Raw genomic sequence first — 25,418 nt, 5'->3', positions numbered from 1 at the left:
AGCTATGGCTTGTTGGATAGTTCAGCATATTTTGCCTTTAGTGTTTAGTGCGGTTATCTGGGCCATCTTCATCTTGAAGATGAAGGGCATAACTGACTGGCTCACATTCATACATCCTGGGTACAGCAGTCTTAGCTTGGGTAGTGCTAGCTCAAGAGTCCGGAACCATCGGGGAATGAGCTATCAGTTCAGGGGTGTGGGTAACAGAGCCTTCTTCTCAAATTTGTCAAGTTTGCTTTACTCAGTTCAGTTGTATAGCTCTAATGCCTAAGAGTAGTTATAACTTCTGTGCTACTTAGTCACTTGCCCTCTGTAAAAATGTCAGGTGGGGGACTGTAAGCTGTGTTGGTCCCATTGACACGTTATGAATTTTATCATGTTCTTTAAAAACTGAAACAAGAAAAACCCAGAAAACCCCACCAACCAGACAATAACAAAACTAACCCAAACCTCCCAAGTTTCATGTCATCTTAGGCAGAGAGTGAGATCTCTTTTTCTAATACATGTTTTTAGGGGACACACATTAAACTGATCTATGAACTAACCTGTCCACCTAGTTTGTAAGATAAGAATGGAAGACAGAACATTTAACAGCAGTACCTTTCTGTGTAGGGTACTCCTACAGTGTAGAGTACTCCCCAGCACTCTGTTTGAGGCATTTGTCAGTCATGCTGTTTTGTTGGAGTTTTGTGTTTCCTGAGCCAAGTATAATGTCTTACTTGGGACTGTACAAATCTATACAATTGGAGTAAACTGGACATAAGAGGTCTTTTTTGAATTGTATTCTGATCTTTTTTTTTTGGCTTGGGCTGAGGGAGGCTGGGGTCAATAGAAGAGGAGGATGGGAGCTGGAGTCTAACTTTGTGCTTTTGTTACCCAGGCTGGAAAAACCATTGAATTTTGTGTTGCTCGGTGGTGGGCAAGCCTTAGCGATGTTAGCATTAATTACACAATTTCTTTCCATGGTGTACTTTGTGCTGCTCCTCAGTTAAACATGGTAAGTTTTCCAGAGTGCTTGTATTGAATTATTGTGAAATCCTACAGTATTTCAGAAAAAAATAGCTTTTCTTCTTGCCTGTATTTAGAAACAGTAGAAGTATTTTTGTACGTGAGACTTTCATGTTCTCTCTTAAAAATTGTTAAATAGGAGTTCAGTCCCAGAGAAGTGCCAGTTACCATTATTTATGATTTTTTTTCTATGCCTTTTCATTATAAACCAGTAGTGAAAAAAAGAAAGGGAAAAAACCCAAACAAAAACCCTAAACTCAACACCAGTAGAAAAAACATCCTGAAAGGCTGAAAATATAAATATGCTTACAATACCAAGTGTTTTATGTAAATAAACTTTGCTGGGACCACAGTTCTTGAACTTGAATATCTAGACTTGTTGCTAAAACACCAGCACTCTCAATACCAAATTCATTAAAATTTATTTTCTATTCAGTGTTCTATTGAGATATGGTGATTGGTTTGAGATGTATCATTTAGGGCAGTTGAAGGTACAGTGGATGGGGCAGTGTCATGATTCCTCATGTTCTGTGATACTAAAGGATTGAAAAAGTTGCTTAAAATGTTAGTATGATATTTAGAGTACTTTGTCTTGGTCCTATGTTCTTTGCTGTCCTATGCAACCTGGCTTGACTCGACACTGCCTCCCTTAGGAGAGAGCTCTTTGAGAGCTGGTACCTACATGAAGCAGTACCATGCTAATCTGTCTTGGCTCCAGCCTTTTTTTCAGCTAAAGGCCAGAGCAAATTATAGCTGTCCCATGGGTGATTTTGGATGTATTCAGGCTCTAAGAGCTGAATAAACTGAGGAAGAAAGAGTGGATGCAGTGTGCTAAGGTACCAGGTCTTGAATCGGTAGAACAGGAAAAGAAAGAGCTGTTGGGGATGGTGTGCACAGCAGCTGCCCCCCAGCCCAGCAGGATTACACAAATGAATAATGGACAGTGAAAAATAAGATAATACAAACAGTTTTGCCCTTCCTTTTTGAGCACCAGTAACTTTCATAAAATAAATTTTAATAGTACTCATATACTAGTGTCTTTGTTATGGGATAGAAATAAATTTTTCTAATTATTTTGCCCATCACCAAGTCTGTGTATTCAGTATTGTTTCTTTTTTGCAGAGTTAATCCATTCCCTAATAATAGTCCTAGGAAGCACCATAAAATACTTGTTTTAATTCAATATATATGATATAGAATATTAAATATTGAAAGGAAATCATCCCAAATGCACAAACAAAGGCAGTCCTACTTGAAGTATGACTTACCAGTTCTGTACAAAGTATTTAAATTAGGAAGGGGAAAAAATGGATAAATAAAACTTCAGCTCCAGTTGCTAAAGTTTTGCAAGTCCCAGTATTATGTGCTGTTGTAAAATAGAGATGCACTTGTGACGCTTTCAAAATGATACAGTATTACTTGTTAAAGAATAAGTAATTATAGCTTATGTTGTATTTTTAAGGGTCATAGCAGGTGGTCCCCATCTGATGTTGTAAGTGCACAGAAGCATAATTGTTCTATACTCTTCTTCTAGCATGCTTCAGAAGGCATCGTACGGTTTGATGTTCAGTCCCTGTTGAAATACGAAGATATTGCTCCGTGCATAAATCTGAAAAGCTGGGTTCAGACGCTCAGGTGGAGTTTCTGGGGGACTGTTTCGGGAGACTGGGAAACCTCCTATGTTGAGTTAAAACAGTAACACTGTAGCAGTGAAATTCAGGATTACAAAAATATTCCTGTCAAATTCAAAGTAGCTTTGGAAGCATCAATTAATTTGTCAGCATTCTCTTTTTTCCAAAACTTTACTTTCCTTAAGCTAACTTGAACGAAGAAAAATTTACAAAAATATTCTACTCTTTCCAGACACTTAGAGGTAAAAGGTGCTTTAATATCTAAAGAAGGAAATTGTAGAGTTATTGGAGTTACTACATGCTACTGTTTGTTGTTTTGGTTTTTTCATTTTTGTTTTTTTTTTTTGTTTTTGTTTTTTTTTTTGTTTGTTTTTGTTTTTGTTTTTTTTTTTTTGTGTTTGCTTTTTTTTCCCTAAGCATCTGCTTGGGATCCTGCCAAACTTAGACCTGGGAAGACTATCCTCTCTCTCTTGCTTCATTAAAAGTGTTTTTGTAGAATCTTGTGCAGATTTTTTTGTGAAAAGCTGTGTTTACCTTGTCGGTTTGACACATGCTGATTTGGAGGAAAAACTTTGCTGGAAAATTTCTACAGTGCAACAGTTATTAAAGTTGGTCACTTCAGAAGGATAAAGAACTGCCATATGGTTTAAGTGGTACTTCTGAGATGTGGGGCAGACAATTTCACAGTGCTCAGTAATCCAAAGTTTTCCATTATCTGGGTCTGTCAGTGGAGCCTTGGGCTCTGTCTGGGGCTTTTGGGTACTTGTAAGTGGAATTGAGGTTGCCAGGAGTTTAATGAACATATCACCTGATGTTAGATTCAGAAATAATCCATTCGATATGCCCTAAGTGAGGAAATAAAGCTGTCGCTTAATACAGCTTTGCCTCATTCTTGGTTTGGAAAATGGAAATGCTCTTTACTCCTTGTAATATTTAAGGCACTCATCTGACAGTAAATGAACTGCAATTAAGTAAACTATGGAGAAATATTTAGGTATTTAAATTAAGGCATGAATAGTGTCTCTAGAATGAACTAATGAATTATAACACAGAGGAAAAAACTACTGTATGGCTTTTCCTTCTGTCTCTTGTTTCAAGTGCTTGGAGGGAGGGTGAATGTTAGGGAGACATATCATGTGTGGTATTACTCAGTTCTTAAGACTTCTGTCAGCAGTCTATCTAGTGTCTGCCAGACTAGGAAACCTGGGTTAAATGGACGTGTGGTCTGACCCAGCCAGCACCCATATCTTACTGGGTGACCACTCTGTGCCCTTGGCGATAAAAGCGCTGACAGAATCTTGGAAACAAATTCTGCTCATGTAGTTAAAAGTTGCCTGATTCAATGAATGAAATGTAAATCTAAATGATGCCAGACCACCCTGATTCTGCTATTATTTCTGAAGCTGAGATTTTTCCTATATCATTATTGTTTTGTTTATATTCTTTGATGTTTAAGATCTAAAATGTTTGGCTGCCGTGAACTTTGGCTGCTTTTCCCAACTGTGTCTGAGTTAACATAGACACTCTGTAGTGTACATTCTTCTGTGTTACTACTCAGATTTCTGTAAGGCTTCTTGCATTCTCTGAAGATATAACCTCCTATAACAAGGAATTATCAATTGTTCTGTCTTCTAATTGCAGTGTCATTAATCTTTCAGTTATGAGTACAAGTACTGATTTCAGCATGGATACTAGAAATGGAACCTGATTTTTTTTTTTCCCTTAAACTTCTAATGGCCTTTAATTTTGAGCATTGAGATATGCTTACTACATTGGCTTTTTTTGTTTTTTTTAGCAGTGTCTGTAGTGTCAGTAAACCTTGTTTTTGGACTGACATTAATTTTAACTGAGGAATTTATGCTGCTTTGATAGTTACAATATATGAGATGTTATGGCATGTGCTGAATTCAGTTGTACCTCAGAACATGCTTCTACTTAAGCAAGACAAATTTTGATAGAAGATACATGTTTCTCAAGAGTACCTTTTGTTGTTTAACTGCAGACCAGTGAGTGCAAAAATAAGACCTTTGGGCTCCAGAGATATTTTGCCAAATAATCGTCAACTGTATGAGATGATTTTGACCTATAACTTCCATCAGGTAAGGGTTATGGTAGTTGGTTTTTTTTAAGTTATTGATAAACATAGCATGTTTTCTAAAACCAGGTCTTAATTTTAACTAGCTTTCTCTCAGAAAAGAGGTCTAGATTCACACTCTAGATGCTCTACAGTCAAAATTCCATTTGGTCCACTTCAAAATCAACTGTTGCTTGAAACAGGCTACAGTTCAGTTACCTCTTTGAATATGTATGTAAAGATTGTAATTGTTTTATTCTGTAGTAGATTAAATGTTTTAACCTTTCTTTTAATAGCCTAAGAGTGGAGAAGTAACTCCAAGCTGTCCACTTCTTTGTGAATTGTTGTACGAATCTGAGTTTGATAGTCAGCTCTGGATTATTTTTGACCAGAACAAAAGACAAATGGGTTCAGGAGATGCCTATCCACACCAGGTACAGAGTAATGTACTCTATTTCCTTCTGTTTGCTGTAGACTGTGAAAATATTCATTCTTTTTCACCTCCCAAGCCTCTTGTTAGCGCTTAACATTTCTTGATGTGTAGTTTTAATGTTCTTATATGTTCACAAGAAGACATAGAAGGTTCAATGATGATGCATCTCTATCAAAAAAACTCAGATGTGTGTCCATGGAATAGAACATGTTGGGTTTTTTTCTCTCCTGAGGAAGGAGAAAGAAGAAAAGCTGCTAACTTCTGATTTCTTATGATTTTGCTTGGTGCCTCTCAAGAAATGAATTCAAAATCATGTTGTTCTTTATTTTGGTTTTTTACAAAGACAATACCTTAAACTTTTCTGTGCAAGGTGGAAAGGATCCATTATTTTTCCTGTAGTCTGACTGTAGTGTGCTGATAGAGCAGAGGCTTCTGTATTCATGAATGTTGTCCTCTGTGCTGTTGATATCTTCAAACAGCTTTTTTAATGCTTCAGCTTTTTTTGCTTTCTGTTGCCATCTTTTGCACAACACTTGTAGATACTCTACCCTCTGTGGCAATCTCTGCTGTAACAGACTGTGTGTCTAGATCATGGAGGAAATAGGGAGAAATGAAAAAAAGAAAAAAAAAATCACAAAAGAAGCATTTTTCATAATTTTTTTTTGTTTTGAAACTGTTTTTTACCAATCTAAAATCACAGTTGAATATCATCAATTTAATGTTAACTTTGATAGATTGATCATTCTGGAAGTGTACAAAAGATAGTTTCAAGAGACATGCTTTAAAGTTTATCAATTATTTTCAGAAATTGCATTGTTTTCCTAGTTTTTAGTTCTGTTGTTGCTTGTTTTGGTTTTTTGGGGGATTTTTTAAAGTAACGGAGACAATATCTGCATCTTCCTGAGTAACAAGCTCAGGACAAAGAGTCTGTCAGCTCTTTAAACTGTATCTCACAGGAATACTGAGTCCCTTGGTGTGAAAATTGGTACAGTGTTCGGGACAGGAGAAGGTGTTCTGTGATCTAAACTGCAAAGCACCCCAACATAGTAAATTGAAAGTGTATTAAGGCAAACCTGCAGAGGTTTTGAAGTGAAAGCATAACAGGAATTCTGATTATTATTTTAACAGTTAATTTGTTCCTATTTTAATACTGTATTATGTCAGCCTGTTTTGTGGTCTGAAAACTTAATTTCTTTTTCAGTCAGTACAAAATGTGTTTTGGTTGCTATCATGTCTTGAAAACACTCTTGTTTTCAGGACATTCCAAAACCAAACAATCTGGTATAGTTTAAATGGCTAGAGCTATAAGGATCAAGAGCATGACTGTCTTATTTCTGGGCTTCGGGGCTTTTTATGAATGGTGAAATATTTAATCCTGACATTTATGAGAACTTCTTTCTTTCAGTATTCTGTGAAACTGGAAAAAGGAGATTATACCATTCGGTTACAAATTCGTCATGAGCAGAACAGTGAGCTGGATCGCATCAAAGACCTGCCCTTTATTGTTTCTCACAGGTTGTCTAGTACCTTGAGCTTAGATATTTATGAAAACCATAGTCTTGCTCTCTTAGGGAAGAAGAAATCCAACAGTTTGACGTTACCACCAAAACACAGTCAGCCATTCTTTGTTACTTCTCTGCCTGATGACAAGTAAGTGATGAAGTTGTTTTTCTCATTGCCTCTAGGCAACTGCCTCTGCACCTCACTAAAATGATACTTTAATAGTGTCTACCTGTCCAGGCTTGGTAATTCCTTGTGTCGCTCTTCCCCTGCTTAGCTTCTTTATTGTAGTTTCCATGGAACCTTAGTGAATCTGGGTTTAACACTGGGCTTACTTTCTTTGAACAGAATACCTAAAGGAGCAGGACCAGGATGTTACCTTGCAGGAAGTCTTACTCTGTCTAAAACAGAACTTGGAAAGAAAGCTGTGAGTATATGAATGGATGATGGGGTTTTTTCTGAAATTCTTTCAAGTGAGCAAATGGCATGCCAGGAAGTGCTGTATTGTATGGCGTTAGTACTTTAAAGAGCATTAGATTTGGTAACATAATACATTTTAGAAGCAGTTGTTTCACTATAAAGTCAGCGTAACTTCTAAGTAGTTCTATTATTATTTTCATCTTCTAATTTCAAATTTCATTGCATTATCTAAATTATGAGTTTTAATTCTTTTAGTCTGAAATCTTTTATTTCTATAAGCAACTGCTTTTTTGTTGGTGTGGAGCCTTTAAAATTGAACATATGTAACTCCGTAGCTTAATGTAATTTTTGAATGAAAAATACGTGCATATAGTGTTATGTGCATGTTGGTTCTGTAAGACTCTTTGTTGCATGCATGCAATTTTCAGCAAAAACACGTGCTTTCTAAACACATATATGTTACCATTACCAAGTAGTAGGAATTGTGCTGACTCAAATACACCAACAGATTTTCTTACCTGCTGCACACTGATGTTGTCAACCACTAGTATGACTGTATGCTTCAGCAAAATAGTATAAGATCTGTGTGTGATGCTAGAAAAAGAAGGATCTTTTTGCTCATAACACAGCATCCCATGAAAAATGTTTTTTAACTTGTATGACTATAATGCAACAGTGATTATAGTAACCATGTCACTTTTCTGTGTATCTGGTGCTACAGTGTTTAGAAGATTCCCTTAGCTGTTTTTAAACAGATGGTAATCCTGAGACTAAATTTTAGTCAATCCTGGTGATTGTTAGTACTCAGAGGTAGTTGATCTGTGTCCATATACCACTAGATATGGCTGAACAACATGTATGAAACTAGAATACAGCTTCATAGAAAATAAGTTTCTGTGAGTAGGTTGGCATGTACCTTTAGATCTTGTTGAGCATAAAAGTTTAGTTAATTCAATCTGAATTGGTTGTAGCTAGTACTTCTGGGGCAGATTGCATGTAACTGCAGGTGAGAATGTATCAGGAGAATTTGTGTCAGTGAGGAAAAACCCAGTAACTAGGAGCTCTAAAACACCTAGTTTAATATTTGTGATTCCTGCAAGGTTGCAAATGTGCTTTTATGAAATTCCATGATAAATCTGTTACACTAGTCTAATTTAGTTTCCCTAGCTAGAACTGTGCACTTCCTTGAACTACTGTTTGCAATTCTTGCATGTTCTATTTTAAAACCAGACTAAGTGGCTATGTACAGTGGTTTCTGGGATAGGAAGCAGGAGATAGATACAGCCTGTCAAATTTCATGTGATGGGGAATACTTGAGACCTTACACAGAAAGACATTCTAGCTGAAGTGTCTCTCATGTCATAGTCTAAAGCATTACTCTTATGGTCATTTTTCAATGGAAAAAGGATGGTATCAAATAGCATCTGATACTTTCTGCTGCCTTTAGTGAACCTCAATACGTACCAGGAGACAAAAAAAGGAGGACTAGGCAGCAAAGTTGTCTCTAAGTCAGTGGGTAGATGCAAGGTAAGGGAAAATGTATCTTAATTTGTCTATATTTATTATGAAATAGAACAATGCCACTAAACAGTCAAAAAGCTAAAATTCTAAGGCTGAATTTCTGTAATTTATTAATTGAAGCTAAGTGGTTAACAACACTTGCTTATATTGCAGGAGTAATGGATTGTATATACAATGATGCATTGGTTTATTAATTTTAAAAACCTGAAAGGGCATGCTTTAAGAGCATGTTTGATCATAGATATGACTCTCTAAGGGTTGGAAATCTGTAGGTTGGAAGTATAACTATTAATTGTACAGAGAAGGTGTCTCCATCCTGTGTGGTGTGTGCATGTTTTCTTACAGTGTGTTATTCTAACTCCCAGGGGCAGTCTGCAGCAAAGCGACAAGGAAAATTTAAAAAGGTACTGAATGTTAGTTTTTGAAAAAGATATACTGAAGTCTTTTTGCATATGACTTAAAGAATTTGTCTACCAGTCTTGGTTTTTAATTTGTCTCCTTCATCTACCTGCTTAGACCTGAGTTACTTACTTCAGCACCTTAAGTATGTTTACTGGTAGAATGACAAAACACTACTGTAACACATAGCTGAGAGGCACGTGTGCATCTGTATACTTCTGCAATAAGTGCTGTAAAAATGCATGTGGTGTTAGTGGTCTGCAATTTTTCATGTTATTAAATATTCAGGAATGTTCAGTCTTTGTGCTCAAGATTTTTTGTGGCAAGCATTTCTGCCTATTCTGTCTGCAGGTTAAGAGTTAAATATGAACCTAACACTTTAATTTGAATTGAATAATTGAATATATAACTGTATTCCCAGTCTACTAAATTGAGAGTTGTCTTCTTTACAGCCACAAAAAGTATACAGTAGGAAGCTAGAGTTCATACAGTCATGTAGCAGGTAGTAATATTCACAGACTGAATTTTGGAGCGTGTATAGGATAGTTTAGAAAGGGGGTGACTTTTAATATAACAATGTTTAATATTGTGCTTTCTCATATTTTCACATCAGGTCATACAATAATTTGCCAGCAGAGTGTGAAACAGTTTGTTTAAAAGATGCAAAAAAATATTTTACTAGACTACTTACATAACGTTACTGGGTTTTTTCTTGTTCTTAAGTTGTAAGGGTATTTACTTGCTGTTGATTTCAAGGTACTTTGTTCTCGAGTGACATGCAGATTAGTCAGGATTCTTGTTAGAAGTAAGACCTAAGAACTATGAATAATATAGTTTATAGTTATGTGTCCAGTCCATTATTTTGTGAATAGTGAGCTGGAAGCTGAACCTGCTAACTTACTCTGTTCTTGGTGTAATAAGCGTGTGGGAATGTGATTAGGCTTTCCAAGCAGGATTTTAATGTACGTTGCTGAGTTTTATTTTCATACCTGAAAATCATGCAGATCACCTTTAGAAAGATAATTTAAAATCCCATGTGAATGCATGGCTTCCTGCTGAATAGGGTATAAGATCTTCACTAAGTGAATCTCTAACAAGGGAATTAAACTCTCATAATAATACAATTTGAATAACAAAACTATTAAACAGATTCCAGAGGTTGTAGTCTTTTGGGGTTTTCTTTTTGGTTGTTGGGGTTTTTTTCCTTTGGTTTTAGAACAGAGATTTGTGATCAGATCTGAGCAGTAAAACCACTCAAGCCCAGATAAAAACTGTCCTTTTTGTTACTTCCATCTACTAATGGATTAGTAATTCCATTACTAATCAGTGTACTAGCAGCAAATAAACTAGTGGATTTCTGCAGGGCTCCATCTTCAGCCCTGTGCTCTTCAGCATCTTCATAAATGACTTGGACACGAGATGGAAGGGATACTGAGCAAGTCCACAGACAATACTAAATTGAGAGGAGCTGTTGTCTCCCTTGAAGGCATGAAGGCCCTGTCGAGAGACCTTGACAAAATAGGGGGCTGGGCAATCATCAACCATAGGAAGTTCAACAAGGGAAAGTGCTGGATTCTGCACCTGGGATGGGGCAACCCTGGATATATGGACAGACTGGGGAATGAGATGCTGGAAAGCAGTGCCATGGAAAGGGCCCTGGTCAATGGCAAGTTGAACATGAGTCAGCAGTGCCCTGGCAGCCAGGAGGGCCAAGCATGTCCTGGGGTGCATCAGGCACAGACAGCATTGCCAGCCAGGCAAGGGAGGGGTTTGTCCTGCTCTGCTCTGCACTGGGGCAGCCTCACCTGGAATATTGTGTGCAGTTTTGGGTGCTACAATATCAGAAAGGTATGAAACCATTAGAGAGTGTCCGGAGGAGGGCAATGAAGATGGTGAAGGGCCTGGAGGGGAAGCTGCATGAGGAGCAGCTGAGGGCACTTGGTCTGTTCAGCTGGGGGAGAGAAGACTGAGGGGAGACCTCACTGCAGTCTGCAATTTTGTCATGAGGGAAAGTGGAGCCACAGGCACTGGTCTCCTCTGTGGTGACCAGTGACAGGACCTGAAGTGGCCTGAAGTTGTGTCGGGGAGGTTTAGGTTGGATATTAGAAAAAGGTTCTTCACCCACAGAGTGGTTGGGCATTGGAACAGGCTCTCCAAGGAAGTGGTCTCAGCACCAGCCTGACAGAGTTCAAGAAGCGTTTGGCCAATGTTCTTGGGCACATGGTCTTATTCTAGGGGATGGTGCTGTGCAGGGCCAGGAGTTGGACTTGATGATGCTCGCGTGCCTTCCAACTCGGTATATTCTGTGAAATAAAACACCTGTGTATTTCAAAGCATTGTTCTGCAAGAGATCTATTAATTAACACATTTTGCTGAGAATGCAACTCAAAGGCCTTCCTAGTTTAAAAATTTTGATATTGACCTTGCCCTGTCATAAGTTTACATGCAGTTAGGATATTTACCAGCACAGAAAACTTGTTTATATGTTTCTTTTGTGATGTAGACAGTCAAAATATATGTGTAGATTTTTCATATGTTTCAAAGACAGGTCCAGGCCCTCTTGTAATATTAGGAGCCCTCTTTGCCACTAGGGCATGCTGCTGGCTCCTGTTCAACCTGGTGTCCACCAGGATGCGAAGCTACTTTTGTACTGGATGGCCCCCAGCATGTACTGTGCCTGGATTTATTCTTTTCCAGTTCTTGCACTTACCTTTGTTGAGCTTTGTGAGGCTTCTGTTGGGCCCATTTCTGCAGCTTTTTGAGTTCCCTCTGGATGGCAGCAGACTTCCTGGCATATCAGCCACTCCTCCCGGTCTGGTGTTAGTAGCAAACATGCTGAGGATGCCCTCCTCCCCATCATCCAGGTAATTAATGAAGACATTGAACAGGGTTCAATCCAGAATTGACCCCTGGGACACACAGTTGCTGACCTCCAACTGTGTGTCACTGATCACCCTCTGGACCTGGATGTTCAGCAGGTTTCAGTCTGCCTGACTGCATCTCTGTTTTGCATAAAAGCAGTTTGTGGTTATGCCAGGAAATAGCAGCCTAGTTTTCCAAAGACAGTTAATTCTTTTATAACTGTACAAAAATGTTAAGGGGTTCTCTCCACATAATAAACAGGTGTCTTTGTTTTCCTTTGTAATGCAGTTACAATATGATTACTTTTTCCACTTGTCTCCAAGCTTTGTCCAGAACATAGTTAGAATGAAAAACATATAATTGACGTTTTCTGGTCTGTAAGAATTAATTTTTTGTTGGTTTACATAATGCAGCTTTTGAACAGCAATATGTAACAATTAGCGAAGGGATGGAAAGTTTCTACACCTTTCTCCCTATTCTGCTATCCTTTCTTCCAGTTTGAAGCAAGACATGCATTATGCAGGTATTGATAAGTACTAGTGGAAGACTAATAAATACCATTGTGAAGTCAAATGAAAAAGGGTGACTTCCTTTGAGCATTAAGATACTATCCCTGTTTAATCATGAGGTGTTCAAAAATAGGATGAAGTATGTGTCTGATAAAATTTTGTGTAAGCCTGCCTGGTGACTTCAAGAAGCTTAATTAATTTTCTGTTAAGTGAGAGTTGCCATAAAAATAAGCAACACTGCACAAATTGTATGCATCTTAAAACAGATTCAGATTCCATATGTATATTCACCTTTATGTGCAGACAGGCATTAATATGAAGATACTTATTAAATGGAAAATGAGACCTGGGATGTGTTCCTAGAGGGAGCTCTTTTCCCTGTGGTTAGTTTTGCTGTGAATGCTTTGAAGTACAAATAACAATAGTTTTATATGTGTTTTTACATGTAAAGTACTAGATGTTAAAACACCAGAGAGAAATCGAAGTTGAAATTTGGAAGCCAAATTAACTGTTAATTAACCTCTTTTAAAACGTGACTGTTTTGAGGGCACTGTGCTTGTTTATGTGTGCAGTTTGTAGTTCATAGTAAACCCAGTGAGGATTATGATACTCCACAGAGTACACTGACCAAAGTGCATATCCTGTGTGCTTCCCAATTTCCCAATACTGCATATCTTTCTAAAGGATAAATTTGAAAGTTTCCTTAAAGAAATTTTTTCAGTGGATAATATGCTCACTTGCTGTCTTTCTCTGTCTATAGCTCTTTATCTTTTTATAGTTATATATAAAATGAAATCCCGTACACTACTCTAGGAATTCTGTTCCTGTCAGAAGTTTGAATAAGAAAACACACTGAACTGCTGAATTGTGAAGAGCTGCCTTTCTTCTCCTTAGTCTCTAACGATGAATGTTTCTGTAATGGCAATGACAGTGCCATTCTGAAATCTTCTGGTATCTGGGGAGTTACCAAGTGTTATAGATGATCCTAGTGTTTGCAGATAAAATAAATAAAGAAGCCTTCAGTCCATCTTAAGGCCTTGTAATAGTTTAGTTAAATGTGATAAACACCTAAACTTTATTTATCCCGTGAAGTAAGTTTGAGGTCTGTGGAGAAGTGTGCTCTGTAAGCTCTTTTGAGAGGAGGGTGCCTAGGTCTGAAGCTCATTGTTTTCCTTTCAATGGTCAGAGCTTGTGAGGCTTGCAGAACCTCATGAGACCAAAAGTACCAATGTCAGAGAAAGGGGAGATGACATTTTACTGTTGATGGTTTAGCTACATGGGATTAGTCTCTCAAAATGCAAGTGTTCATCCACATAAGTGAGATTTTGTTAATCCAATTATGTTTGGTTTGAAACTTAAATCAGAGTTACAGAGCCTTCTCATATAGACAAGGCTTGAGAATGCAGAGGTCATCTATATATGTAACTCCAAAAATACATTGCCAAGTGAAATGAAAAAGGACTTTCAAGAAGGAAATCCTCAACTATTGGAAGAGTATTTCTTACAATGTCAGGTTTCTTTTGTAGGAAAATAGTAGTTTCAATAGAGGGAGGACATCTTTTAGAAAACATTGTAAATTAAGATTCTTGTGCTGAACTAGCTAATTAGACTTCTTAGAATGTTTGGTTTGCTTTAGTGAACTGTATTGTTTCTTTCTGCTCTTCTATTTACATTAGTGAGCCCCACACCATGTTCCTGACCTCCTCCTGTGTGTACTTACTTCCATGACCTGTTCTATCATGCTCTGGCCTAGGTCTTGCTGGAGGCTCATTTAGGTGTACTGACTGGTCATGCACTTCGTACTTGAAATGCATGTGTGCAGGATAGCTCCTGTGAAAGCTACACGTTAATGCAGATTAGTTATGTAAACTAGTTTTCAAAAAATATTTAAATGTATTTAAAAGTGTTTAAAATACTTAAAGCTGGAAAAATTGTTCTAAGGGGATATTGTAGTCACTTTTACCAGTATTGTGTTCAGTAACCCACAGCAAGATGCTGCTCTGTTTGAACTATAAGTTCAAATAAAATTTTTCTGCATCATGATTTTTGAATGTTTCAGAAGTGTAATATTGAAGTCCCGTTCTGCAGTTTCTGTCACCCTTTTACTTGCTATTTAAGTAACTTTAACTCCATCTTGTACACAAGGGTTCATTTTATTACACAGCACTGACTTGGTTTATGGGAAGTATTCCCACAAATGTATTCTGCAATAATTGGTAAGAATAGTTAAATTGCTACAGTAATTGAGCATGCAGCTCAATATTTTGCATTGTGTTGAAACAGAGTAGAGGTATCTAGAGGATTTAAACTTACATGATCTTCTCTGTGAAATATCTGGTATGTAAAGTAATGGGATATGTGCCCTCACTCTGTAGGGAGAGGCTTGTTTAAAGATTGCAACATTAAAACCAAAAAGAAGGAAATGGCCTCACTCAGCAGTTTGATGTTTTAGAAGCAATGAATGAAGTCTAATGCTACCTTATTTGCAAACTTCTATGTAACTTCAAGAACATGGTCTGAGTTAGGATTTTTCTTTTAAATAGCTGTAACTGATCTTCTCGTGGTTATTGACTGGTGTAGCGTGAACTCCAACTATAGTGATATTTCTATGCTATCATTTAAGGTTTAAAAAAAAAATCTTGCTGTTGTGTCTACTTAATTAGAACAGAGATACAGGTGAAACTGGAAAGTCTGTGGCAGCAAACTGGAAATCAGTTGACTGTGGATGCATCAGCTAATTCAGTATGCACATGGAAGAAATAGTATCTTGGGAGGAATAAACATATCCTGTGACATGTTTCATGTTTATCCTACTGTGGTATTATTTTTTAGAATTCAGCCATCTTTATTCATTTGTTTATTGCCAGATTTGTAGGATAGGATCTCTGTCTTTTTTCCCTTAGCCTTTTAACCAAGTTATCTGCTTTTTTTATCAACAAACAAACAGAAAAACACCTTCCTTATTCCTTAACTAATATTATGTAAAATTATGTGAATGTAAAAATGTCAAAGTGGCTAAATTTTAGGCTTTCTTTTCTTATACCTAGTATGCTGTTTTAATATTTACATTCTTGCATTGCTTAGAATAAAAACTTAAAGCAATTCCTGAATTTTTGCTGTCTAATATCTTTGCTCTCAGAACCCTTACTCACTGTATGTGTAGCTCAGAGTAGTTGCTGGCTATGATGTAGCTTTCATATGACATCAGAAAAAAGTGTACTGTGTCCCTCTCAGTATCTGTCTCTTTTCCCACCTCCAGGATGTCCTTACTGTTCACTATCATCTGATACCATCACCATCAAAGAGTAAAAATGGCAGCAAAGAGAAAGAAAAAGAACAGGAAAAAGAAAAAGATGCAAAAGAAGAATTTGCTGAAGCTTTAAGAGACCTAAAAATACAGTGGATGACCAAGTATGTCTGCTGTCATTACTACACAAGCTTGAAGCAGCTTGAAGTTCACAAAAATACTCAAAATCTGTCTTTCATGCTATATCCTTCTATTTTCTAGGCTGGATACCACTGACATGTATAGTGAGTTGAAAGAAGCATTTCCTAATCATCTTCCTTTGTATGTTGCAAGACTTCATCAGCTGGATTCTGAAAAGGTTATTTAACACTTCTTACACTTGATTTGTCTCAATACATCCATGTAGCTTAAGCAACTGAGCCTTTCTTTGTATGCACTTGAAATTGGAGTGTACTCAGTATTAAAAAGCAGAAATTTCTAATTAGAGTGACAGGTGCCTTCCTTGAGTGTGATTTACTTAATCCCACAGCAGAATAAAAGAAAGGATGCCTAACCAGAGTGTGTTTGCTCATCAAGTTATGCCTTGTTCAGTTAAACAGATTGTAAATTTTCTTGCATACTTAGTCTACAACAGTTTTATTCTGAATGGTGGCTACTGAGACAAACACACATCCCAATTCTGTTCCTCTTCTGCACTGGTAATTTCTCCTAGCAGCATGACTCAGACAACTGAGGACAGTTACCCCCTAAAGTAACACAGCTAAATCCAGGTTCTTCCATCATTGTCCTCAAAAATGGGAGCTGTGAACAGAAGAGTTTGCATGTGGGTTTTTTTTTTATCTTGAAGACAAACACTTTTGTGCATATGCCACTAGCTTGAATATTTTTATTTGGTTCTGATTTGGTATTTATTTCTGAATTGAATAACTGCTGCATTATGTAAGAGTATGATTTGTACTGAAAGGTGATTTTCTTTCTCTGCATTTTGCATATACCAACCTCCTATTTCAGTTTGTTTTCAGTGAAATGGACTAAGCATGCAGGAAATCTTGAAGACTTTTCAGAGTTCTTTAAGCAAAATTTGAATGAAGTGGAGAAAAGAGCATGTTGAATTATCAAATGTTATTTCTGCATAGCTTTGCAATCACCCTAATGTTAGTAGAATCAACAATGAAGTAGTGTGATTTCATGGTGCTGAACATCTTTTTATATTCTGCTTTTAGGAACGAATGAAAAGACTTGATGAAATCGTTGAAGCTGCAAATACAGTAATCTCTCATATTGATCAAACAGCATTAGCAGTATATTTTGCCATGAAGACTGATCCCAGGCCTGATGCAACTACTATAAAAAAGTACCTACCCAGTAAATAATTTTCCTGCATCCTATTTCTGTAGTCTATGTACTTTGTCTCTGCATGTAAGAAATGGAATGACTGTAACTTTTTTTGATAGCTTGTATTATTTTATTGTGGCACAGGCAATTTAAAATATGACTATACAATTATTATGTTCTCTTATTAAATATCTCCAGAATGCAGGGACACTGAAACTTCCAATTTTTTATTTATTCAATAAAATAAACAAGGGTGCTTTCAGGATGTAAATGTATCAGAAAAATGGGATATTAAGTTGTTTTATCAAGCTTAATCTAAGATCAGAGGGACCACTGGAGTATCGGTAGAAGTATCTGTTTGAATGCTATCTGCCTTTTCTTTATGTTTTGCAACCTTTCAGATCTGTGTTTGAAGACAAAATTTACACCAGCCTAAGAAGTAACTGCTTGCAAAAAATTTCATTTGTGAAAAGTGTGATGATGTGCTTCAGAGTATTTTTGAGACCCATTGTTCTTATTTAGTTTTAGATTGTTCCTCTGTGCTATCACTATATATATCCTTAGGAAGACAGTATTTTGAAGGTGACACCTTAGGCTGGAGAATAAGAGAAGATGGAGATGGATTTTGCTGTGTGTAGCATGGTGCTCTTTTAGTAACAGCAGATCTGAATACTAGGCCCTTAAAATGGGAGATGCATCTGTGTTGATTATCTATAAAATACCAGATTTGAGTTGTAAAGCTAGTCTGTCTGTTCTAGCTATCCTGAATTCAGATTTGTGTGCAATTCTAGAATTGCTGATATAAAAGCAAAGCCTTGACATAATAAACTTCATTCTAAACATTTCTTGGTAAGTTGATCCATTAGGTCATGTGGTTTGAATATAACATCTGAAATTGAACACCAAATTCAATGCTTTAAATGGATGCAATTCCTTTGAAGTCAGCAGAATTGTATCTGCTTATGTTAGTGGTGGATTTCACTCTCTGTTTACAATGCCAGGAACTATAAAGCTGTATTTCTAGATGCTGGCTTACTTTTAGAATCCTGAGTTGTCCTTGCCGTAAGTCATCTAAGGCATTTCATGTGCAGAAGAATGATTGAGTATCTTTAATGAATAGTGTCTTTAGGTAATCTTTTATGATTAGTTTAATTTATAGTAAATAGCCTTTCTTAAAAAATTATCTTTCTGCTTATTTTCATTTTGTATTGATGCCTTTTCCTGGTCTTAAAATCAAGAGTCATACACGGTTAGAAGGGTAAAAGCGATTTTACCTTGGTATTTATTTTAAGGATCCTTAGGTGCACATGTCCAGGTTGAATGCACTGAAATGCATGCCACAATGCCCACTCTCAAAAGATCTGGTATAACATTATAGGTCTTACTAATTAGCATGTCTATCAAAAATTCTCCAGTGAGAGGCTTGAGTGAGCCCCCCTCCCCAAGGAACCTTCCCCTGGGTGGTTCTATCTTGGCTTACAGAATGTGTTCTGGAGAGGACCTTGGGGTCTGGGGCACACTCAGCCCTTACTTATGAAGCTTCTAAAATGTTTAGTCTCCTAGCTGAATAAACAAGTCCAAGAATGTAGGCAAAAAGCACTAAGAATACAGAAGTTGTAAAAAGGTATAACAGGGGTATAAAAGAAAAGGCAAAAAAATCTTCATGACATCAGTGTGTACTAATTACTGTAAACTTTTTAACTTAAACTGAGTTAGCACTGTTTTTGTTCTTAAGGAGGTATCTGCAAAAGGCTCTAAATACTTTTCATACTGTTTTTTCTTTCCCTAGTGAAATGGAAAAACAGAAGAGTACTTTAGTGGATGCACTTTGTCGAAAGGGAAGTGCACTGGCTGACCAACTTCTTCATCTGCAGACCCAAGAAGGGGCTGCTTCCAGTGATGCAGAAGGCAAAGATGAGGATCATGAGAGCTGCTCGGAAGCTTTGACAGAGACATTCTGGGAAACAACAAAATGGACTGATCTTTTTGACAGCAAGGTAAGAGACCAGAGCAGATTTTTTTCATTTGCATGTTGGGTTTTCTGATGTTGTTTTTCTGGAATTATGCACTGCCTTTGTGTGTACAGCCTTGTACATTCCTCTCTTCTGCTTTTCCATGATGTCCCTGTATGTTGTGCTTCCTTTATGACCTCTTTCCACGGAGATTTTGCCAAGCCTGTCAAATCCATGGTAAGCCCATCTCTGTGCAAGTGAATGTAGAGATTATGGGAAGGGTGTAAGACAGTACCAGATTTCCACAAAAAAGCTGCTTCCTTTATTGAATTGCTTCTTTCTGTACTTTCCAGGGAATATTTTTGATTAACCTGTGTGCTGTTGTAGCTGTACACACAGAAGTGTGCAGCATCCATACCCTGTTCAGTCCTGCATGCTGTAGCTTCTTCCACACTATGGACAAGAGAAGTTTTGTGTTTTGCTGTCAGTAATGTCTGTAGAGGTAAAGGAAGAAACCCTTGGAAATAATTATGCTTACATGTTTATTAGCACAGGCTTCCCTGACATTTCAGAGTTCCTGATCCTGAGAGCTGAATTTTTTTTCTCCTTCATTCAAGACAGCAATTTCAGAGGGGAAAAAAATCCATTGTTGGTGATAATTCCTGTAGCTTTTAATTTAGAGAGGCTATGACTTTGTATTTTTAACTTTTGAGCTATTGGTGTTAATTAGTTTCTGAACTTAACTGTCACATATGGCTGTGTTTTAGTGGAAGATGGAGTGACCAGGGTACTTGTTGATAATTACATAAAATTACCAAAGCACTTCAGATAGTTACAAAAGAGAAACTTCTAAGAGTAAAGAAAAAAAAGAACAAAAACATCTAACTTCCCTGACAGTAGATAAACTTCCTGTAAGAACTTGTGCTTTAGGTGGAGGCTTGATCAAGAAGGTTGATGGTGCTTACCCTCCTCAAATTAATGTATATGTCCTTGTACACATACATCTTTTCAGCATATCTCTTCTAATCATTAACTAATTATAATATGTGGTAGCAGATTTTGTTCTTCAATCATATTGTTTGGCACATGATTTTCTTGCTGTCTGTTTGTAAATGCAATACTTTGTTCCAGTACAGTAACCCCTGGTTTACTTCTGTCTCCTGTTTTTTATTTTTTAAAGCTGATGGGAATAATTTCTGTGGAAGAATGCCAATATAGATGTTTTGTTGGTGTTTCACTCTTTGGCTTTTATTTCAAGACAGATAACATTGTTGAGCTGTGTGCTCTGGGCCTGGAATAAGTAACTCTGATTTGAATTCTACAGATGAGGAATTGAACCTCTCTCTTTGACTGGCTTAACCATGGATTTGTCAAATATTCAGATTTTGCTCTGAAAATAGATTCTTCTATATTGTTAAATTGGTACTAAAGGACCAACAAAACTTTTCTAGATTTTTGTAGCATTTCACATGGAAATAACTTCCATCTTGTTTATGTAGTGTGTCTTCTTTTTCCTACTTTTTTGAGTTTTATTACTCAAATTGAAATCTAAACTGATTGTCATGAGAGCTACAGAGCTACTTGCAGGGTGCAAACATGGCAGTTCAGTAGGTAAAACAAAAGCTGTGCATGCAAGCAAAGCAAAACAAGGAATTCATTCACCACTTCCCATGGGCTGGCAGGTGTCCAGCCATCTCCAGGAAAGCCAGGTTCCATCATATGCAACCGTGACTTGGGAAGACAAACACCATCACTCCAAATGATTTCCCGATTTCCCCTTTTCTCCTTCTTACCCAGCTTTATATGCTGAGTGTGGTGTCATATAGTATGGCATATCCCTTTGTTCACTTGGGGTCTGCTATTCTGGCTCTATCCACTCCCAGCTTCTTGGGCACCCCCAGCCTTCTCACTGGTGGAGTGGGATGAGAGGCAGAAAAGGTCTGGACTCTGCAAGCACTGCTCAGCAACAGCTAAAACATTCCTGAGTTATCAACACTGTTCGCAGAACAAATCAAAAACACAGCCTCATATCAGCTACTGTGAAGAAAATTAATTAGCCCATCCTAAACCAGCACAGACATAAGAGGTTTGAAAGTGGAGCAGTCAAGTCAGATAGGGATAGACCTTGTGTGAATGTCCTTCAAAGGAGAGTTGTCAAGGGACAGCTTATTCTAAAGCAGTGTGTTGGAGAGAAAATGTGGAGCTCTTCTTTTATCTAGAATGGCTGTGTGATACTGGCACTTGAAAGATGGAACATCTGAGTGAGAAAGGATAGAAACCAGGCATTTAAATATTGCACTGATTATTCAATTATATATATATATATATATATATATATGACTTCAGATAGAATTATTACTCTAAGTGTGTTTAGTTCTAAGCTTCCTATAAATCAAAGTTCATGCAGCTGTCAGTAATTAAAAAGCTAAGTAAATTTTTGAAAACCAAGAGAGGCCATGTGTTCTTTTAGGCTGTTTCTAAAGAGGAATCAAGAGCATCATCACTTTTCTGTGCGTTTCTGCTCACCTTCTAGTAAATAAAGTACTGTCCCTTGTTTCATCTCTCCTCTGCAGAATATAGCACCTAGGCACCACAGGGCATTTGTTACTTCCTTTGAATTGTCTTTTTGTCATTGAAGTAACTTGCTTTTCACCATATTGTAGCAAGTATGTAGGGAAGTTACTTTACTTCGATAGTAAGTGAATTTGTTCACACTTTCAGCTATTGTCTGAAGGTTCATTTTAAACAAAACATGAAAGAAAATATTTATGTCCCCTGTGTACACAAAAGCATTTCAAATAAACTCCAGTTAAGACAGCTTTATGAAGAAAGTATTTGATTGATTATGCTAACATTTATAATGGCACTTTAGTTCTTTCCTAGAACATGGCTTTAAATTTTGTAGGCCAAAATCCTCAGTTTTAAACACAACTGCTACAGGAGAGTAGTGGGATGTTGTGTGTTATGGGGAATGACCAATCTGTAGAATTTAATGCCTTTCAACATTTAAAAATAAGTTTAAAAACAAGTAAAAGGCCCATACCTTTCTGTTTTATCTTTTAAACGTCTTTAGCCTGGGTTGTTTTTTCCTGATACTGTTTGCATTGTCAGATGCAGCTGTCTCTTCCAGCTGATTTTATTCAGTCACTGCCAAAAATGTGTTACTGGATATTTGATTCCCTTAACTCCCCTCCCTCTCTTAAAAATGAGTAATTTTTTTTATATTAATGTAGTTTTTATTTATGATAGGGCAGTTAACAGAGCAGAGAAAAATCAACAAATGTAGCTAAGAAAGCTTAGTTTATTACCATAGATGTATATGAACCTGAAAAAGCTTGTTTGTTGGGAATTGTAAACATTACAACTTCAGTGTTTTTACAAGTAGCTGGAGTATGTTACCTACAGATTATATTGTTTAACCTAGTATTTTAACTGTCTGTAAATATAGGTGTTTTTTAATCAACTCTTTAAATGATTAATTAATTGATTATGCAAGTCTGTTTCCATAGATAACAACATTTGGATACTAGAAAAGTTTCGTTAGGTGTTTTAGTATTGCTGGATTCAAACATACTTTTTTTAAGAGTGTTTTCTGGCTTTTAAATACTTCAGCCTTACAAATTTCTTGGGAGAAATAATTTCAGCATTTCACTGTCCTAAATATGTACCTTTATAGCCAATGGCAAGTTAGGCAGCTAGTTAGGAGGTGGACATCCAAACACTTTCATGGGTCTGGCTCCCACACATAGTATTCCAGGCCATTAGCTTGGGAAATAAAGTATCTAATAGTAATTTTTCCCTCCAGTATCCTAGAAGTATGCACTGCCTTTTCTCAGTACCCTTTTATTGCTCTTTGTACTGTGGGCCATATTACTTGTTATGCAAAAGCTGGCCTTCATTATTTTTATTATATAATTTATTATTTTCATTATATAGTTATGAAATAATATCAAATACTTCGAATTCATTACTATTCTTTCATCTAACGATTAGGTCTTGGATAATACAAATAGGTTTGATTGTTTTATACATTCAGATAGCAGCTGTTTTCTCTGTTATATCTTAATAGCACTCCAGTTTACCTTTTCCTTACACATATCAAGGAATCATAACCTTTACTTCTGTGATCTTATAAAGCTTGCAGTATTTTATCTATAAGGCTTAATTTGGCCCATATGTGTATAAGTTGTAAAGTACTATTTCTTACCTAACATCTTTTGTTTGTAAACAAATTCTGATTTTAAAGCAACTCATGCATTGTACGTAACTTCTAAAGTGCTAATGAATTTTTAGTAGTTTTGCTGAGCTTGTATACAGTTGATTGGGGGTTTTTCTCCAAACACTAAGACAGCAATTATTGTCTTATGTCAAGAGCTCTTGGAGCATTGTTTGCAACCTTTTGGTTCAGCAGAGAACCTTTTTCTCATTTAGAAATACCCAACCTTTTACTTGGCCGGAGCAAGGGTATTTCGTAAAATGCTTTGTTTTCTTGCCACAAAAACTCTAGGAAGCCCTGTTACGAAAGAAATGCTGTCAAGTGGCTTTCCTCCTGCCTTTATCACTGATGTTCAATAACCATTCAAAACTTACAGGGTCAGGTAAGAGCTTTCTTCATAGAGCAGTGATATTATTTCTGGTTAGCCTCCAATATGTTATATTTGCTGAGAGCTCCAATGCATTTTTCATTTGATTTTTTTTTGTTTGGTTTTTTGTTTTGTTTTGTTTTGTGGTTCTATCATCTTTTACAGAAGGGAATTTTTTCTTTTTTTTTTTGAGTTTAGTTTAGCTAACTAAGTCTGCTAATGGATCCACTGAGCAGTTATTCAGAAATGTTTGCTAATGTGTTTTGCTTTAGGAAAATATCCAAAATAATTGGATTGAGAATGCAGCATGCAGAGTATTTTTCCAATAGCAATATTTGGAAAATCATGTATGTGAATGGTGCTGTATGCTCATTGTTGCATATATGTGTGTATTGTAAGCTACAACAGCTTAAGTAATATTTCCACACAGCAAAATAAGTATTTGAAGACAGAAGAAGAATGAGCAACTCTTGAGTACTTGGCATAATATCTTGGAGCTTCAGAATTATACCTTGACTTGCTTGATAATTAGGTTTATTTCTTTTTTATCTTTTAACTATTTATTGATCGTGCAAAGACTTGTGCATGTGATTAACGTTACATGGAAGTGTTCAGGCTGCTGAAACTAGACAGGTTCTTCACTCCTTGCAAGATTCAGATCTCTGGTTCCTTAATGTGTATATTCTTGAGAAATACTTAGTTTTTTTCTGTAATGTAAAACGTATTTCTGAACATCCTTGAAGGGATTTTGTTAGCTTTTCTTAATGGGACATTTTAAGTGGGAAGTCTTCAACCTTTATTGTGGAGTCAGAGCAAAGGAAAATGTTGTAATGAATGAGGGGCAATGAATAGCAAGCTCTAATAAAAGATTTCATAAACACTGCCAACAACAGACACAGACCATATTCACCAACTTTTTACTGCTATGTCGCTCTTCAGTAAAAAATGAAAAGTATCTTGTTTACTCTGAGTGTTCCAAAGGGAATATATGAAAGTGTCTTGATTGCTCTAGTTCTTAGTGCTGCAACTGGTGAAATGGTTTGAACAGTCTTGCTGCACCCTGAAGACTGTCCCTGTTTGGGTGTCAAGAACCTGATTTATTTTACAGTAGTTCTTAGGTAGACACATTGGTTTGCTCATGTGAAACACTGCATTGGTAAGGAGTTTAAGCTGTTTTTTTAGAAATAGTGTTCTCAAGAAGGAGCTTTTTTATAATCTCTTCTTAAAAAATTACCAATAGTGAGGAGCTGACCTAAAACTTGAGGCTTGTCTTCATGCTTACCTGTCTTCATTGCTTGTTTATAATTATGTACATTTCTCTGTCTTTGTCTTTATATATCATTCACTGTGTACATTTGTACTTTTTTCTGCAGTAAGTTTGTGACTACCTAGGTATTAAAATTCTCAATTTGGTTTTTGCTTCTCTGGGTCAAAAATATACCTGCCTGGTTGGTGATTCTTTAATTATCTTTTTAATATGCCATATAGTTGTCTGTAGAGAATGAAAATCTAAAGAAGCTAGAAATGTGACAAAAAATTAAAATAGTGATATCTGTGTTACATAAAAAGTTCTGAAGTCAAATATGTTTGTGAAGTCAGAAATAGTCTCGAGGAAGTTCATGTTTATGACTACTGTGAATCATCTGTTATACTGCAAAGAGAAAGCTATCTTGTGTAAATGTTTTACTTTGTTTGAATCACTTCTGCTACCTGAACAGAGTTTGATATTACTTGTTAAGCCTTGTAAGATATTAAGATACCTAATTTGTTCGGGTTTTTTTTAATTTGCATTGTAGGTTTTGACTTTTGCCTATAAGCATGCATTGGTAAATAAAATGTATGGAAGAGGTCTCAAGTTTGCCACCAAACTTGCAGAAGAAAAGCCAACAAAAGACAACTTAAAAAACTGCATTCAGGTAAGGAACGTTTGCTCAAGTAATGGGG

The 25,418-nt window shown here is 36.6% G+C and overlaps 1 protein-coding gene across 2 annotated transcripts in view; it reads left to right on the top strand.

Moving 5' to 3' along the window:
• Positions 1–25,418, top strand: part of TPP2 (tripeptidyl peptidase 2) — a 52,962-nt gene that overhangs the window by 26,111 nt on the left and 1,433 nt on the right. The window contains exons 18-29 of one of the 2 annotated variants that reach the window (XM_069007638.1): positions 881–997; positions 2,543–2,643; positions 4,642–4,738; positions 5,010–5,147; positions 6,552–6,796; positions 6,995–7,073; positions 8,953–8,991; positions 15,617–15,768; positions 15,866–15,962; positions 16,828–16,958; positions 18,729–18,936; positions 25,271–25,390. In XM_069007638.1, coding sequence (XP_068863739.1) covers positions 881–997; positions 2,543–2,643; positions 4,642–4,738; positions 5,010–5,147; positions 6,552–6,796; positions 6,995–7,073; positions 8,953–8,991; positions 15,617–15,768; positions 15,866–15,962; positions 16,828–16,958; positions 18,729–18,936; positions 25,271–25,390 — 1,524 coding nt within the window. The remainder of the gene's footprint in view (positions 1–880; positions 998–2,542; positions 2,644–4,641; positions 4,739–5,009; positions 5,148–6,551; positions 6,797–6,994; positions 7,074–8,952; positions 8,992–15,616; positions 15,769–15,865; positions 15,963–16,827; positions 16,959–18,728; positions 18,937–25,270; positions 25,391–25,418) is intronic. The other variant, XM_069007648.1, reaches the window with a different exon arrangement.

The sequence above is a fragment of the Aphelocoma coerulescens genome, chromosome 1 (genome assembly GCF_041296385.1).
Source record: "Aphelocoma coerulescens isolate FSJ_1873_10779 chromosome 1, UR_Acoe_1.0, whole genome shotgun sequence".
Taxonomy (NCBI): domain Eukaryota; kingdom Metazoa; phylum Chordata; class Aves; order Passeriformes; family Corvidae; genus Aphelocoma; species Aphelocoma coerulescens.
This window is presented reverse-complemented; position numbering and strand designations above follow the sequence as displayed.